Below are 15,128 nucleotides of genomic sequence, written 5' to 3' on the forward strand. Positions count from 1 at the left end.
TTTTGTGTATTAAATGCTACTGGACTTATCAACTGATGCACCATGTGAACTCCAAATGAAAATTCCAAGTCTAGAATCCAACATTCCAACTTCACACGCAGCCAACAAAAAGGAAGTTAAATAAGCAATTTTAAAACATCACAATATGGGATTTAATGCTTTATTAAAAATACAACATTAACTACAGTGTCTTTGAATAAATAAGTGAAACAAAAACAGGTTTTGAGTAACACAATTTTGCCTTTACAATATCATCTGAAATTGTTTCTGGCATTAAGCTGGCATCATATAATGGATTGCACAATACAGACTTTTTTTTGTCTTATATTCCATAGTTAGTGGGTGTTTTTGTATTGGACGGTTGTAGTTGGCTCTGGATGGTGTTAACTCTGGCAGCATGGCGAATCATGGTGGGTTTCTGTTTGTTTAATCTCGAAGAAAGAGAAGAAATGCGACTTTCAAGCTGCGAAGAAAGATGAAAACATGACTAAAATTTTTCTGTCAATTAAAGAAATAAAAACAAAGATTAAAGAAATAGCTGACGCAAAAATTAAAAGGGGAGACACTGCAGGCAAAAACTTGCACCTGTCATGTTTGAGATTTTGGGCTTTTTGGTTTTTCATAAGGTGTTTTTTTTTCAGACTAGTGGAAAGAAAACACCCCCAAACACTGTTAAGTGTTTCATTTATAGCACTTTATCTATTTGTGTCAATAGATTTCAATTACAATGCATATTTTTAAAGGACGTTTTCTCAAAATGAGTTTTTTCTCCTACACTGAGCCATAAATCTCCACTTCGGTAGCACTTACACACATCACACTTTACATTTTTATTCCTGTCTATATTCTAAAGGTTTTTACAGAGGAATTGGTTTATATATATAATTTGCTTGAATTTATAACATTTTATTAAAAAATACATATATAGTGTTTCCTGTCTGTTCTAAGTTTTTCTGAATTATGGCGTGACGAAATGAGATACCCAAAATTCCCTCTGTAAAAACTTTTGACTCTAATATGTAAAAAAAATTAAATAAAATAAACACAAATTTTGAAACTGGCTTTATCCAGTGTTTAGATTTTTGTACTAGAAACGTGTGCAAATTAGTGCATATTTCATTAACAATGCCTCATTTGCATATTTAAACTTAACATTTTAGAAAACTTGTAATACAAAAAATGTTTGCGATTATCAATCTAATCAATCAACTGGGTAAGATAGATGATAACTATTAGTTGTTTTCTTTTTTACCCAAATCACCTGCAGTGTCTCGCCTTAAATACTCACCCTCATATGTCATTCCAAACAAAGACTTGTTCATCTTCGGAATAAAGTTTCTGTTTCTTGACCACGGTGAGACCCTTGCTATCTACGGAGGGATAGATAGCTCTCGGATTTGATTAAGAACATCTTAATTTGTGTTCCAAAGATGAACAAAGGTCTTACAGGTTTGAAACAACATGAGGGTGAGTAATAAATGACAGAATTTTCATTTTTGGGTGAACTATCCCTTTAGGAAAAAGACAATTCATATTAAAATAGTTCCAATATTGCATTTTATAAGCATAAGCAAGGGTTTATACAATCTCTAACCTTTATCTACTGATACTACTGCAGCTGGTTTTGAGCATCGTAGATTTATGTTTATGTCAGTTCTTTAAAAATATGCGCGTTAAATGCAAACCACCAGTGCTCTCTGTATGATCAGTACAGCTTGAGGAACCATGATTGTTTCCTCATGCTGTTAGTTGTTAATTTTTTACTGTACATATTTAGATACATCACTGTATAAGAGTGAGTGCAAGAGAGAAAGAGAAAGAGAAGGATATATGGATACCTCACTTAACTCCTTTAAGATGCTTTCTCGTTCCTCAGTTTCTCCCTCAATGCCTGTTGTTTCGAGCCAGCTACTCAAGACCTTTTGGAGCTTACGCCATGTCCTAAACACACGCATTAGCAGATTAGTTTCACTATATTAGTGAAAATATCTCATTAGGGGTCATTTTTCTTTTTATATGAAGCGGAACCTTTTTTGCTAATCACAAAATTGGAAAAACAAAACATTCCTTTCTGTAAAGTGCAGAATCCAAATATTTTCTCCTCATTAGTCTTTCAAACGTAGCAGAAACAACTTCAGACCAAAAGCCAAGTTTCCAATGTGAAAGTAACCCACTTTAATATGTTGATTACTACAGCTGGAGAGTCAATTCACATTTCTTCAAAACAGCTCCAGTCTAAATAATATTTGTAATGTAGATTTGGGACTTTTACTGCAGGATCACTTTAACTGTCTGTTATAAACTACCAAACTTTCAGATTTTTTTTGCTTTTAAAGAAGTCTCTTCTGCTCACCAAGCCTGCATTTATTTGATCCAAAGTACAGCAACACACTAAAATTTTGAACTATTTTTACTATTTAAAATAACATTTTCTATTTGAATGTATTTTAAAAGGGAAATTATTCCTCTGATTTCAAAGCTGTATTTTTTAGCATTATTACTTCAGTCTTTATGATCCTTCAGAAATCATTCTAATATTCCGATTTGATGCTAAAAATATTTATTATTATTATTATTATTATTGTTTTTTTAATTTAGGTTTTTCTGATGAATAGAACATTTAAAAGAACAGCATTTATCTCAAATAGAAATCTTTTGTAACATTATAAATGTCTTTATCATTACTTTTAATCAATTCAAAGCACCCTTGCCAAATAGAAGTATTCATTTCTTTCTTTTGAATTTAGTTTATACATCTACTTTGATTGCCATAAAAGTAAGTAATAGTTTATAATAATTTATTTTCTAATAAATAATTCTAAATGCTGTACATTCATTCTATTCAAAGCCAGGTTTACTTACTGTAGCTGTTTTCTGTCTTGCTGGAATTGTTGCATTTCCAGTCTAATATCTAGTAGTTCTTTAGTGAGATTTTCTGTTTGCTCCACATCTACAGTCTCATCTTCCTCATTCTCCTCTTCCCGCTCAGGTAATCTCTCATGCACACCTACAGCCCGGACAAATAATAGGCGTAGATGGTCTTTCAATATGTCACTGAACCTCAGACTAGTGAAATAAAACTTTCTTCATAATTTGAAAGACTACATATTTTTTACCTTGTGTTAGCTGAGGGTGGGAAGTGAAATGTGTAGAATGTATTGGGAACTCCTGATCCTTTGAGTTTTTTTGCTATGAAAAAAGAAAAATGCATAATTCATACTAACAGAATGACTAACTAGCATTTCACATTTAAGCCAAACATGAAGCTACAAACCAAAAACACCAACCAAGTAACCAAATAAATAGGAACTGCCATGGGAAAAAAATAATAAAATGAACATTATACAAAAACATTCAAGTAAGTGTTCTTATAGCATCAATGCTTACTTTGCCCTGAGCTGAAGACACAGTAAATGAAGATGGAGGAAGCAGTATGTCCTGGCTGGGAGTGGTGATATATCCTGGAGGGCCTGGGTTGAAAGGAAGGATCTTTGGTTGTAGCACCATTGCAGGTGACTCCAGTGGTTTGTGGGTCAAATGGACTGAGGGTGATGGAAAAGTGTCTCTTACAGACACCCTCTGGCTACTGGAGCACCATAAAGAAAGGCAGATGTTCATTAGTATGTGAACATGGTTATAAAAAAAATGCAACTTTACGTTTGTGTGTGTACTACACCTGCTGATCTGGAAGTCATGTTGCAGAGGTTTGAATGGGGACTGCAGCAGGTCATCTGGTTTCCTCGGTTGCAATCTAGATGCTCGAACAGACCACCTGTTAGCAGAACAGACAATTCGACTAAAGGAGAGATTTTCCAGAATACAAAACTTACTCACCCATGTTCATGTCCGTTCTTTCTTCAGTCGCAAAGAAATAAAGGTTTTTGGGGAAAACATTCCAGAATTTTTCTACAGATAATGAACTTCAATGGTGGCCAGTGGTTCCAAATTGCAATGCAGCTTCGAAGGGCTCTACGCGATCCCAGTCGAGGAATAAGGGTCTTATCTACTTAAATGATAGGTCTTTTCTCTTTCAAGAAAAATACTAATTTATATACTTTTTAACCACAAACGCTTGTCTTGCACTAGCTTGACCTCATGCATTACATAATCAAGCATGCGTGACATAGGCGGAAGTAATGACCCAGTGTTTACAATGCAAATGTGCAAAGAAAGTCAAACACCCTTCACAAAAAAAGGAAAAACAAAATTGTTGTATGATTTTGAAGTTGGAGGAAAAAATGAGATCCTACCTTTTTTGACCTTAGTACAAAGACAAGAACTAACTGTGCAAGGCTTTTCCAACGTGATTATGCAATGCGTGAAGACGCGCACGTACATTGCAGAGCTAGTGCAAGATAAGCATTTGTGGTTAAAACGTTGTTGAAAAGACCCTTATTCCTCAGTTGGGATCGCGTAGAGCCCTTTGAAGCTGCACCGAAACTAGACTTTCAACCCGTTGGCTGCCGTTGAAGTATGGGGAAAAATCCTGGAATATTTTCCTCAATAACCTTAATTTCTTTGCGACTGAAGAAAGACATGAACATCTTCGATGACATCGCAGTAAATTATTTGGAAATGTTCATTCTGGAAGAGAACTTCTCCTTCAACTGAAAAAAGCTGAGATTATTACTCTCATTTTCAAAATCAGAATGAAATTTGCAAAAATTTTAACAGAATTAAGATGTTGTATCATGTACTACTTACACTATCCCTAACAGATGTGATATACAACTAATTAATTTTTGCAATAAATTATAGCCGCTTGTAGTAGATTTAAACACAGCAAAGCCTAAATGAACTAACTACTTAAACATAAACAAACAAAATTAACATTTGCGATAAGAATGACTTTACTCACAGCTGACTGATGATGGAATCATTCTGCCTCTGCTCTGCCCCTTGGCTTCTGATTGGACAGGGGGTGGGAATGAAGGTGCGCTCTTCCGGCAGACAAAAAGACACACTCTTTTTGGGATGGCTGTCTTCTTTACCCTTGACAGGCTTGCACAGTGCCCGCTGCTTCCATCGTACGGCACACCGCCTTACTACTTCCTGCAGCTGTCGACAGCTCTGTATGTGATGCAGATTACTTAATAATATTAATATAAACGCATAAACAAACAGACTATAATGCCCAAATATACAACAACTATGGTAACATTACCTGTTCATAGCTGTGCTGGGCAATGTTAGTTGAGAATGCACTCATGTGTGCTGTGTGCGTGAGGATGTGTGTGACACCCTCTCTCAACAATTCATCTCTGTAAAATTGAGCTGCTTCAGTCAAACGCTTCTGTTTTCTCTGACGCTCTGCAATCCAGAGTCGCCACATGCAAAACACCTGAAACATGCAGACCAAATTGTAAGAAATTATGCAGTTGCAGGAAACCTGGATTATCATTAATAAGTGGAGCATGATCTGGCATTACCTTGGCCTGTAGGTTGAGGGACCAATGCCAAAGCGCAGTCTCAGTTTTCTCAGCTTCTGTTCTTTTGCTCTGCAGCTGTATGTCATAAAACATGTTCAAACTCAAGACAGAAAATACAATAAAAACTTCAAAGAGACAGTAAGAATCAATCATAAGTAACTGCAGCTCAAAAAAAGGCAATTAGGTAATATCAGCCTCTCCAACTATAGCACAGTAAGTAAGGCTATAACAAAGTTTTAATACCACAACTATAGCTATATTTAAACAACAGGATGTGCTATATTAAGAGTGTAATGAAGAATGTGTGGTTCATTTTGTTAAAGGGGTAGTTTACCCAAAAACGAAAATTCTGTCATTAATTACTCGCTCTCATGTCATTCCAAACCCATAAGACCTTCGTTCATCTTCGGAACGCAAATTAAGATATTTTTTATGAAATCCAAGAACTTTCTGACCCTGCATAGACAGCAATTCAACTGAAATGTTTCCAGTTATTTTTTTGAGCACAAAAAGTATTCTCATTGCTTCATAACATTACAGTTGTCACATGGACTATTTTAACAATGTCTTTACTACCTTTCTGGGCCTTGAACGTTTCAGTTGCATTGCTGTCTATGCAGGGTCAAAAAGCTCTCGGATTTCATCAAAAATATCTTAATTTATGTTCTGAAGATAATGAATATCTTACGGGTTTGGAACAACATGAAGGTAAGTAACAAATGACAGAATCTTAATTTTTGGGTGAACTATTCCTTTAAGTGATATTTGTCAAGAAGAAGATAATGCAATTTTCAAAAAAGCATTTAATATCATAGCGGTTACTGTAACACATTTGAGAACAGATAAAATACTATATTGACCAATCGGCATCAAGGATTTTTCAAATATTATTGAACACTTTGTTGTCAATCAAACCAAAACTCACCTGTGTTTTCCAGCAGTTAAAAAAGCGCTGACAAATCCTCAACTTGTGAAGCTCAAAGCTTCTTTTCTTCATTACCTAAAAACACAAACATATATACACATCATTAAAAAATATCAAATAATTAGAAATGAACTTGATGAAATATATACAGATATGGCGACTAGGACAGTCACCTGATAAGTTTTGTGATGCTGAATATTACTGGTCCATGTGTTGAGGGTTCTTTTTCCCAGGGTTCTGTTGTAGTGTCTGTTAGCTCTCTCGTTCGCCAGTCTCTCGTCTTTTACCTCTATGCTTCGCTCTCTCCATCTTCGCAAAGCCACTTGCACGTGAACTAACAGCACAAAAATAGCACTAAATAATTTCATCATTACACAAACTAATAACAATGGTATTTATTTAACCAAGTACATTTGTCCAGGTGCATTTGAGCTTGTTCCAGAGCTTCCTCCTGCTGGTGACGGTGAAGATGAGCAGATACCGTTCTCTGTCGCCATGCCAGAAACACCTTCAAACAATTCAAATATTTATTTAGTTTATATCGTTGTACTCATAAATAACATGTGTTATTTTTTACTTGTTTTACAATATATATTGATATAAGCACCTGAGATAGAAGATGCTTTTGGGAAAAACATTTTGCTCTGTTTTCCTTCTCCTTCTCTTCCACCAGCTGTGACACATTTATCCTCCATAAACAGAACATTCTCCTGCAGAAACATAAATAAACAAGGACAGAATAGATTACATATCTTAAAATAAATGCCAAAAAAATTATAATAAACAGATTATAATAATACCTGACAAGGTGCTGTTGATGTTCCTGGTAACGGTGCTCCACATTTTGGTTGATCGATTGAGTCTGCAAATGGTACGACTACATGCATGCATGTAAAAACAATGAGTTTACAATCTTCGGAGCTGTTTGCTTGCTATATACAATTTATAATAGAGCAATATTTGTGGATATATTATATAGGCCTACTGTGTCAAAAAAAACATATAAATACCTTCCAAGCTTCTAGAGCATGTCTGAGCAATCTGCGGTTGTAATGTTTCTCCATTCTTGCAAGTTTCTCCCTCTTCTGTCTTTTGTGATCTACATACTGTACAAGCTCATATTTACTTATTTTTATATATTCACAGTATTTCAAACCATTAACAAGAACATCAGCATCGTATGATTTAAAAAACATTATCAGCTGTTTTCTTGTACCTGATGCCAGTCTGCCATGGCTTTTCTGAGACAGCGCTGACCATAATGATCCTCTGCCTGCTCGAGATTTCTCTGACTGATCCAAAAAACACAAAAAAGCTCACACTTCATTAAAATTCTCTGATTCCGATGTTTTTTTCCTGTAGCTTACATTATCTGATTCACACCTGGTCTGTATGTTTGCAACGAGGTTTCTCCACTGGTTCATGGCCTTGCGTAGCAGAGTGTGTTTGTAAATAGATTCAGCTGAAGCTTGTTTGAATCTCTCCTCTCTATGCTGCACAGCACCGCAGTACCACTTAGACCAGGCACGGGCACAAGACACGTGCTCGGAATGCAACACGGCCTATGAAAAATATAAAAATTATAGTAATGTTGTGAGATATTACAATTTAAAATAACTGTTTTATATTTTAATAGATTTCTGTGATGACTAAATTTTCAGCAGCCACTTTACTTGTCTTCAGCGTCACATGATTCTTTAGAAACCTTTCTAATATGTGGATTTGGTACATTTCCTAATATTATTGATGTGGAAAATTAGTGTGCTGCTTAATATTTTTGTGATACATTTTGTGTTCAGGATTCTTTGATGAATAGAAAGGTCAAAAGAACAGAATTTATTTGATATACAATGTATTTATTTGATCTAGATATGTCTTCAATGTCACCTTTTATTAATTTAATGCATCCTAGCAGAATGAAAGTACTACTTTCTTTAAATATATATCTCACTGACCCCCAACTTGCCATTAAATGGCAATGTATATGCATACATGTCATCTTACCGTTCTTTCAGCAAGCCTCTGATCTTTCTGTACCTCCAAGTTTCTCCACCAGGTGTAAAATGCCCAACTGCAAGTCTGCTGACTATATAGAGGACAAAAACATGTACATTTTCAGTACAATACAACACAGACATGGATATCTACATGCACACACTATTTTAGCCACAGAAACTTGCCTATAATGTTGTTCAGCTCTCTCTTTCCGCTCTCGTTTCTCTGTGTGTTGTGCTGTAAACTCCATCCAAGTGTTTACACATTGTGGAAAGATATGTCTGGCAAAGCAGGCATCAGCACGTAGTTCCAACTCCTATGTAAAGACGTGTTTATATGCAGATTGTGTGATAAAATATTAGAAGCATTTTTAAAGAGAGAAAATTTTGTCATTAATTACTCACCCTCATGTCATTTCAAACCCATAGGACCTTTGTTCATCTTCAGAACACAAATTAAGATATTTTTGATAAAATCCAAGAGCTTTCTGACCCTGCATCAGCAACACAACAGCCACGTTTAAGGCCCAGAAAGGTAGTAATGTATATGCAGGGTCAAAAAGCTCTCGGATTTAATTTAGAATATCATAATTTGTGTTCTGAAAATGAACGAAGGTCTTACGGGTTTGGAACAACATAAGGGCCAGTAATTAATTACAGAATTCTCATTTTTAAGGTAAGAATGAGGAAAAGTACAGTCCATTACTAACTGCAGGTGGCCTATGACATAACATAATGAGAGTGAGGTGTCTACCTGCATTTGTCTGTGCTCTGCGAGACGTTTTCTCCAATGATGAAGGCAAGATCTCAGCACAGAAAATCTGTTGATTATTAACAACCGTTTAAAAGTCTCACAGACCAACTCATGTTTATTACTGACATAAAATATAAGGATATATGACATGCTTCAAATGAAAAAGCACAAGCAGATTGTTTTGCCAACAGTGAACATATTAAACTAATTTACGTGACTAACTTGTGATGCATTTGTGCAACACTCATTTGGGGCTGCAGGCTTCTGTCCTCAGCCTGATCCAAGCGCAACTGCCAGACTTTCCAACACCTTGCCAGCAACTGAAAAATGTCAATATCCATTTCTGGCATTTACACTTTTTATACAAAATTCATTAAAAAAATTTGTCAATAATTGTTCTTTTGAGGACGAGAATGACGTTGTTAGCATTAAAATTTAGTTTTTATAGTACAATTACCTGTTTTATTTAATATACATTCCAGGAAAATGTAATTCCCACTAATATGTTAAAGGGACTGTTCACCCAAAAATACAAATTTTGTTATTATTTACTCATTTGCCTCCAAAGCCTGTATAAAAGTTTTTTCTTCTGCTAAACACAAAAGAAGATATTTGGGTAACCAGGGTATTTTTTTCCATACATTGAAAGTCTATAGGGTCTAGTATATTTTTGGTTACCCACATTCTTGAAATATATTTTCTTTTAAGCTCAAAAAGTTTAGAACTTTTTTTTTTTGGGTGAACAATCCCTTTAAGTTAAAGAACAGCTTTGTCATGAGTAATGCTTATGATGTGCAAATTTGTGTGGTTCATACAATATGATGATGATGCTGGACACTAATGTTCTTGTTGAGACGATGAGTTTTACTTTGAGTGACGTTTAGAGAAAGACCTCTTAAACCCAAATGCTGTGAAGAAATACAAGAACATCATAATTAAACAAGGAAAAAAAGAAAGCTATACATTTAAAAAAAAAAAAAAAAAACATTAAAAGTTCTAAGGACAAGTACACAACTAACCAGAAGATAGAGTTGTCTGTGATGCATGGCAGTCTTTTCCTTCTTAGCCTTCTGTGAGCACAAACTGACATCTATAAGACAGCTCAGGAAATCAACAGCACTAGGTACCATCATGCTTTTACCGACATATTTCGTTTTTTCTTCCAGTATAAAAGTGAGAACTGACTGTTTAACTGTGTAAGCAAAGATACATTGTCTCCAGTGTGAGAACGCCAGCCGCTGGGAGCCATGCTGAGCCAATTTGTCTGCTTTCTGTCCTCTGGCTTTCTCAGCACGTCTGGATTGCAGCACATTGTTCCACTGACACCAGATCTTCTCCAGCACAGTGACGCGGCATACATCCTGAGCAACAGCTGTAAAACAGAAGAGAAATTTAAAAAAAAATCATAACTGTGAATTATTGGAATTGAAAAGTCTTATATATTCATATTTTGTGGTCCGTTTTTTGTTCATGTATACAAAAATACAGTTAAAACTGTAATATTGTGAAATAGTTTTACAATTTAAAAGTTAAATAAATGGCACATTGAAGAAAAAAGACTGGCACCTGTTTTCTTATTTTTAGCCTGTCTGTTCTCTGTGTATCTGACCCATCCATGTAGTGCATGTCTTGACAGCTGAAGGCAATAGTGACGATGAGCTTTGGACTCCTTCTCTTTCAGAACACATGCATGTTTCATTCTGTCTCTCCACTGCAGCCATGCCTGTGAAGAACAGCCATTTTAGAGATCACTCAATTTCATTGTACAGTTGAATTCTCATATGTTCATACTCACTCTGCTCTGTACAGTGTGAGCCCAGTGTTGTAAAGCAAGATCTTCTTGATGGTACTCCACGTCCCTGTGCTGTAATGTCATATTCCACACAGTCCAAACCCACCTTTAACAAAAATATTTCACATTAGTAAGTTACTTGAACACTGAAAATAATGTAGTGTTTCATGAGCAGCAAATAGTAGAATGACCCGAAATGACACAGGCTTCTCTCAAAAGATAATAAGACAATACAAGAGGCATCATTATGGAAAAAAATATTTCTTAGCTTTTATTTACATTTGAACAAAAAGTGGCATGTCCAAAATTATTCATACCCTTTGCAAACTGTCACAGTCTATGGGAAAATCGTAAGTTCTATACCATTCCAAATAGTCCAAGTTGTTCTAAAGCAGCCTAATTACCCTGATTCATTGGGAACAGCTATTTTAATCAACTCAACAGGTGAAAAACAGAAGCTCTCTGCTGTTGGTTTGTGGACAGTCTAAGACAAAGGAGCTCACTGAGGACCTGCGGATGCGCATTGTGGCTGCTCACAAGTCAGGAAAGGGCTATAAGACCATATCTAAATGTTTTGAAGTTCCAGTGGCTACAGTGCAAAGTATTATTAAAAAATACAAGACGTTCTGCACTGTGAAAAATCTCAGAGGATGTGGTCGGAAGGTAAAAGTGACACCACCAAGGCCATCCTGATGAATCTGGGCTCTGCTGTCTGCTGGACAGTCCAACAGACACTGCACACCGCTGGGCTCCACAGACGCAGACCAAGGAGGACACCACTTCTTCAGATAAGGTACAGATAAGGTCCGCTTGGCCTTTGCAAATGCTCATCTGGAAAAAGAAGAAGACTTCTGGTCTTCTGTTTTATGGTCAGATGAAACAAAAATTGAATTGTTTGGCCACAATGATGCAGCCTTCATTTGGCATAAAAAAAGGAGAAGCCTTCGACCCTAAGTACACCATCCCCACTGTCAAACATGGTGGTGGGAACCTAATGTTTTGGGGGTGTTTTCAGCCGGTGGACCAAAGAAACTAATCACAGTAAACGGCACTACAAGGAGCAATACATCAAAATTCTCAACAACAACAACATCAGGCAGTCTGCAGAGAAACTTGGCCTTGGGCACCAGTGGACATTTCATCATGACAATGACCCAAAACACACAGCAAAAGTGGTGAAGAAATGGTTAGCAGACAAAAACATTAACATTTTACAGTGGCCCAGCCACAGAGTCCTGACTTAAATCCAATTGAGAATCTGTGGAGGGAGCTAAAGATCAGGGTGATGGCAAGGAGACCCTCCAACCTGAAAGAGTTAGAGCTCATCGCTAAAGATGAATGGGCAAAAATACCAGTGGACACATGCAAAAGGCTGGTCAGCAATTATAGAAAGCGTGTGACTGCTGTAATAGCCAATAAAGGCTTTTCTATTGATTATTGAGAAGGGTATGAATAATTTTGGACATGCCACTTTTTGTTCAATTGTAAATAAAAGATGAGTAATATTTTTTATCCACAATGATGCCTCTTGTACATCGTCTTATTATCTTTTGGGAGAAGCCAGTGTCATTTCCGGTCAAAACAAAACTTGCTGGTTGAATAAAAGTAACTTTAAGTCAGAATTTGCCAGGGTTATGAATAATTTCGGGCTTGACTGTATATTTTTGTCTAATAATGTTACTCACTTATTAATATATGTAAAAAATATATCAACATATTGACTGATTTGTGTTTGTATACTTGCTTGAATCTTAATACAAAAAAAGATGTTGTCATACTCAAGTCTGTTTTGCATTACACTCTGACCCTACACCAGGGTTGAAACTCTGTTTATTATATATCTGACTGTTTTACTCTTATATATGTGTAATATTTTACTGACACCACAGAAGAGCAATGCTCACTTTAGTATAGCGAGTCTCTCGTGCTGCACTGCTGCCTCCTGCATCCTGCGTTTCATGCGACACATGTCCAGGTACAGTTCCCAGCCATTCCATACAGAACGCAGTTTGTGCTTCGTCTCTGCAGTACAAATATTCAGTTACAGCTACAATAACATAATATTACAACCCACAACAAAATCATCACCAGTAATGTGAGATAAAATGCTGGAACATTATATACATCCTCATTCAACTCTATAAACTAAAATATTAATAGAATAACAGCCTATATACCAAATCTGATAGCAAGTTGCAGTTTTTTCTTTTCTTCTCTCTGGACAGCAACATATTCCTGCCAGGCTTGAAATATTTTGCCGTACAGCATATACCTAAAATCAACAGAAACAATATATTATGAGGGGTGATCAGTGAGATCCTAGCAATTAAAAGCAAGTTTTTCTTTTTTTTAATTAATTTGTTAATACTTCTTTTTAGCAAGGGTGCATTAAATTGATCAAACGTGACAGTAATGTACTGTTATTGTACTGTAATTATTGTTACAAAAGATTTATAAAATGTATAAGATAATTTTGTTCTTTAGAACTTTCTTTTCATCATAAAAATCCTGCAAAACACTTTTACTAGTTGATAAAAAAATTGGCATATTAAGCAGCACAGCTGTTTTCAACACTGAAACTAATAAAAATATTACTCAAGCAACAAATCAGCATATTCAAATGATTTCTAAAGGATCATGTGACACTGATGGCATCAATTTCATTTCAATTGCATAAATTTTGAAATTACATTTTAAAAATCATTACAGCAGAAAACATTAATTTTAAATTGTAATAAATTTTACTCTATTTTTAATCAAATAAATGCAGCCTTGGTGAACTTACGTATAATGGCAGTCTGCCCTTATATTTAGGGTCCATTCCTTTCTTGCATGCCACCACTCATCTTTCCAAGCAGATAAAGTCTTCCTCAAGACCACCTTACAATAATGAGATCTGAAGAGAAAATATGAAACTTTATTAAAGAACATCATATACACTACCAGTCAAATGTTTTTGAACAGTAAGATTTTTTACATTTTTAAATAAGTCTCTTCTGCTCACCAAGTCAAAGTCCAAAGTAGAGCAAAAACAATGACATTTGAAAATATTTTAACAGTAATTTACTGTGATGTCAAAGCTGAATTTTTAGCATCATTACTTCAGTCACATGATCTTCCAGAAATCATTCTAATATTCTGATTTGCTGTTAATTAAAAAACATTTATTATGATGAGAATGTATAAGAAACAACATAGAGTAGAATTTTTTCCGGTTTCTCTGATGAATAGAAAGTTCATCTGAAAAAGAAATCTTTTGTAACATTATAAATGTCTTTATCATAACTTTTAGTCAATTTAAAGTATCCTTGCTAAATAAAAGTATTAATTTGTATTGTGAGCAGAATAGAATTCTTCAAAAAACATTAAAAATGTTATTGTTCAAAAACTTTTGACTGGTAGTGTATTTGACTGTACCACTGCAGTACGTCTTTATGCATGAAGTAAACACATTACCACACTTGACCTGGCTTGTGATGTTGTTATTCGTCCAAATGTCTTCTGAATCCACAAGTGAAGGAACTTCCGAGCAAGATGCCTAAAACCCAAAGCAATAGTCACTCACTTTTAATGACACTCACAACATGTAAACTAATGGAGGATGTCATTATTGCATTATTTAAACTCAACTACCTCCTACCTTATCCTCAGCTCTTTAAGTCTACCACCTCGGTTCCAAGTATATCCGACCCGGTAAGTGTTTTTCCGTATGGGTGCTTTACGTGCCCGCTTTTCAACACCACAAGACAACTGTTTTCCAGCTTTTGGTCTTGTCGTTTGCATCTTTAATGGTTTATTCGAGCATACATCACTTTCAGCAAATCAGCGCATTGTCTGGCAGCCAGTGCTTGAAGTATACCTGGTTGAAATTTAATTTGAATTTTAAGTTAATAAAGTAGATTTTAGGGGTTTATGGATTTACCTCAGGGTTTTAACACTACAACATCTCATAAAAAAGCTGTCAGCTAGCTAGTGACAACAATTAACAACAAACCATAACTGCCGCTCTTCTGTGTTGAACAAATTTTCTTCCGGTAAAATAATGTCATAATAAAAGACCCAACTTGAATATTTTAATAATGCATTTATATTATAATGAACAATAATGCAGTTGTGTTACAGAAATATTAATACAGATATTTTAAAATTATATTAAAGATTGTATGCCTGTAAATTACTGTATACAGTCTTCTGTAAATTTAATATTGAGGCGCATTGCTTTTTGTTGTGTTCT

At 35.4% G+C, this 15,128-nt stretch overlaps 1 protein-coding gene across 1 annotated transcript; it reads right to left on the bottom strand.

The window, feature by feature from the left end:
• Window positions 1–144: 144 nt before the first annotated feature.
• Window positions 145–14,894, bottom strand: sfi1 (SFI1 centrin binding protein). Its single transcript, XM_073852112.1, has 31 exons — window positions 14,535–14,894; window positions 14,361–14,432; window positions 13,680–13,790; window positions 13,072–13,166; window positions 12,799–12,916; window positions 10,898–11,000; window positions 10,669–10,825; window positions 10,313–10,474; window positions 10,122–10,192; window positions 9,918–10,010; window positions 9,325–9,422; window positions 9,103–9,169; window positions 8,531–8,665; window positions 8,359–8,436; window positions 7,738–7,916; window positions 7,571–7,646; window positions 7,365–7,460; window positions 7,155–7,231; window positions 6,962–7,064; window positions 6,766–6,862; window positions 6,528–6,688; window positions 6,355–6,429; window positions 5,430–5,504; window positions 5,165–5,341; window positions 4,859–5,070; window positions 3,677–3,772; window positions 3,388–3,586; window positions 3,117–3,189; window positions 2,863–3,007; window positions 1,839–1,941; window positions 145–463 (listed from the first exon to the last, which is right to left on the bottom strand). Exons 1-31 carry the CDS (start codon window positions 14,675–14,677, stop codon window positions 323–325), a joined length of 3,588 nt encoding a protein of 1,195 aa, XP_073708213.1. The 5' UTR covers window positions 14,678–14,894; the 3' UTR covers window positions 145–322.
• Between the last annotated feature and the right edge of the window lie 234 nt (window positions 14,895–15,128).

Source organism: Garra rufa, chromosome 12, assembly GCF_049309525.1.
Source record: "Garra rufa chromosome 12, GarRuf1.0, whole genome shotgun sequence".
Taxonomy (NCBI): domain Eukaryota; kingdom Metazoa; phylum Chordata; class Actinopteri; order Cypriniformes; family Cyprinidae; genus Garra; species Garra rufa.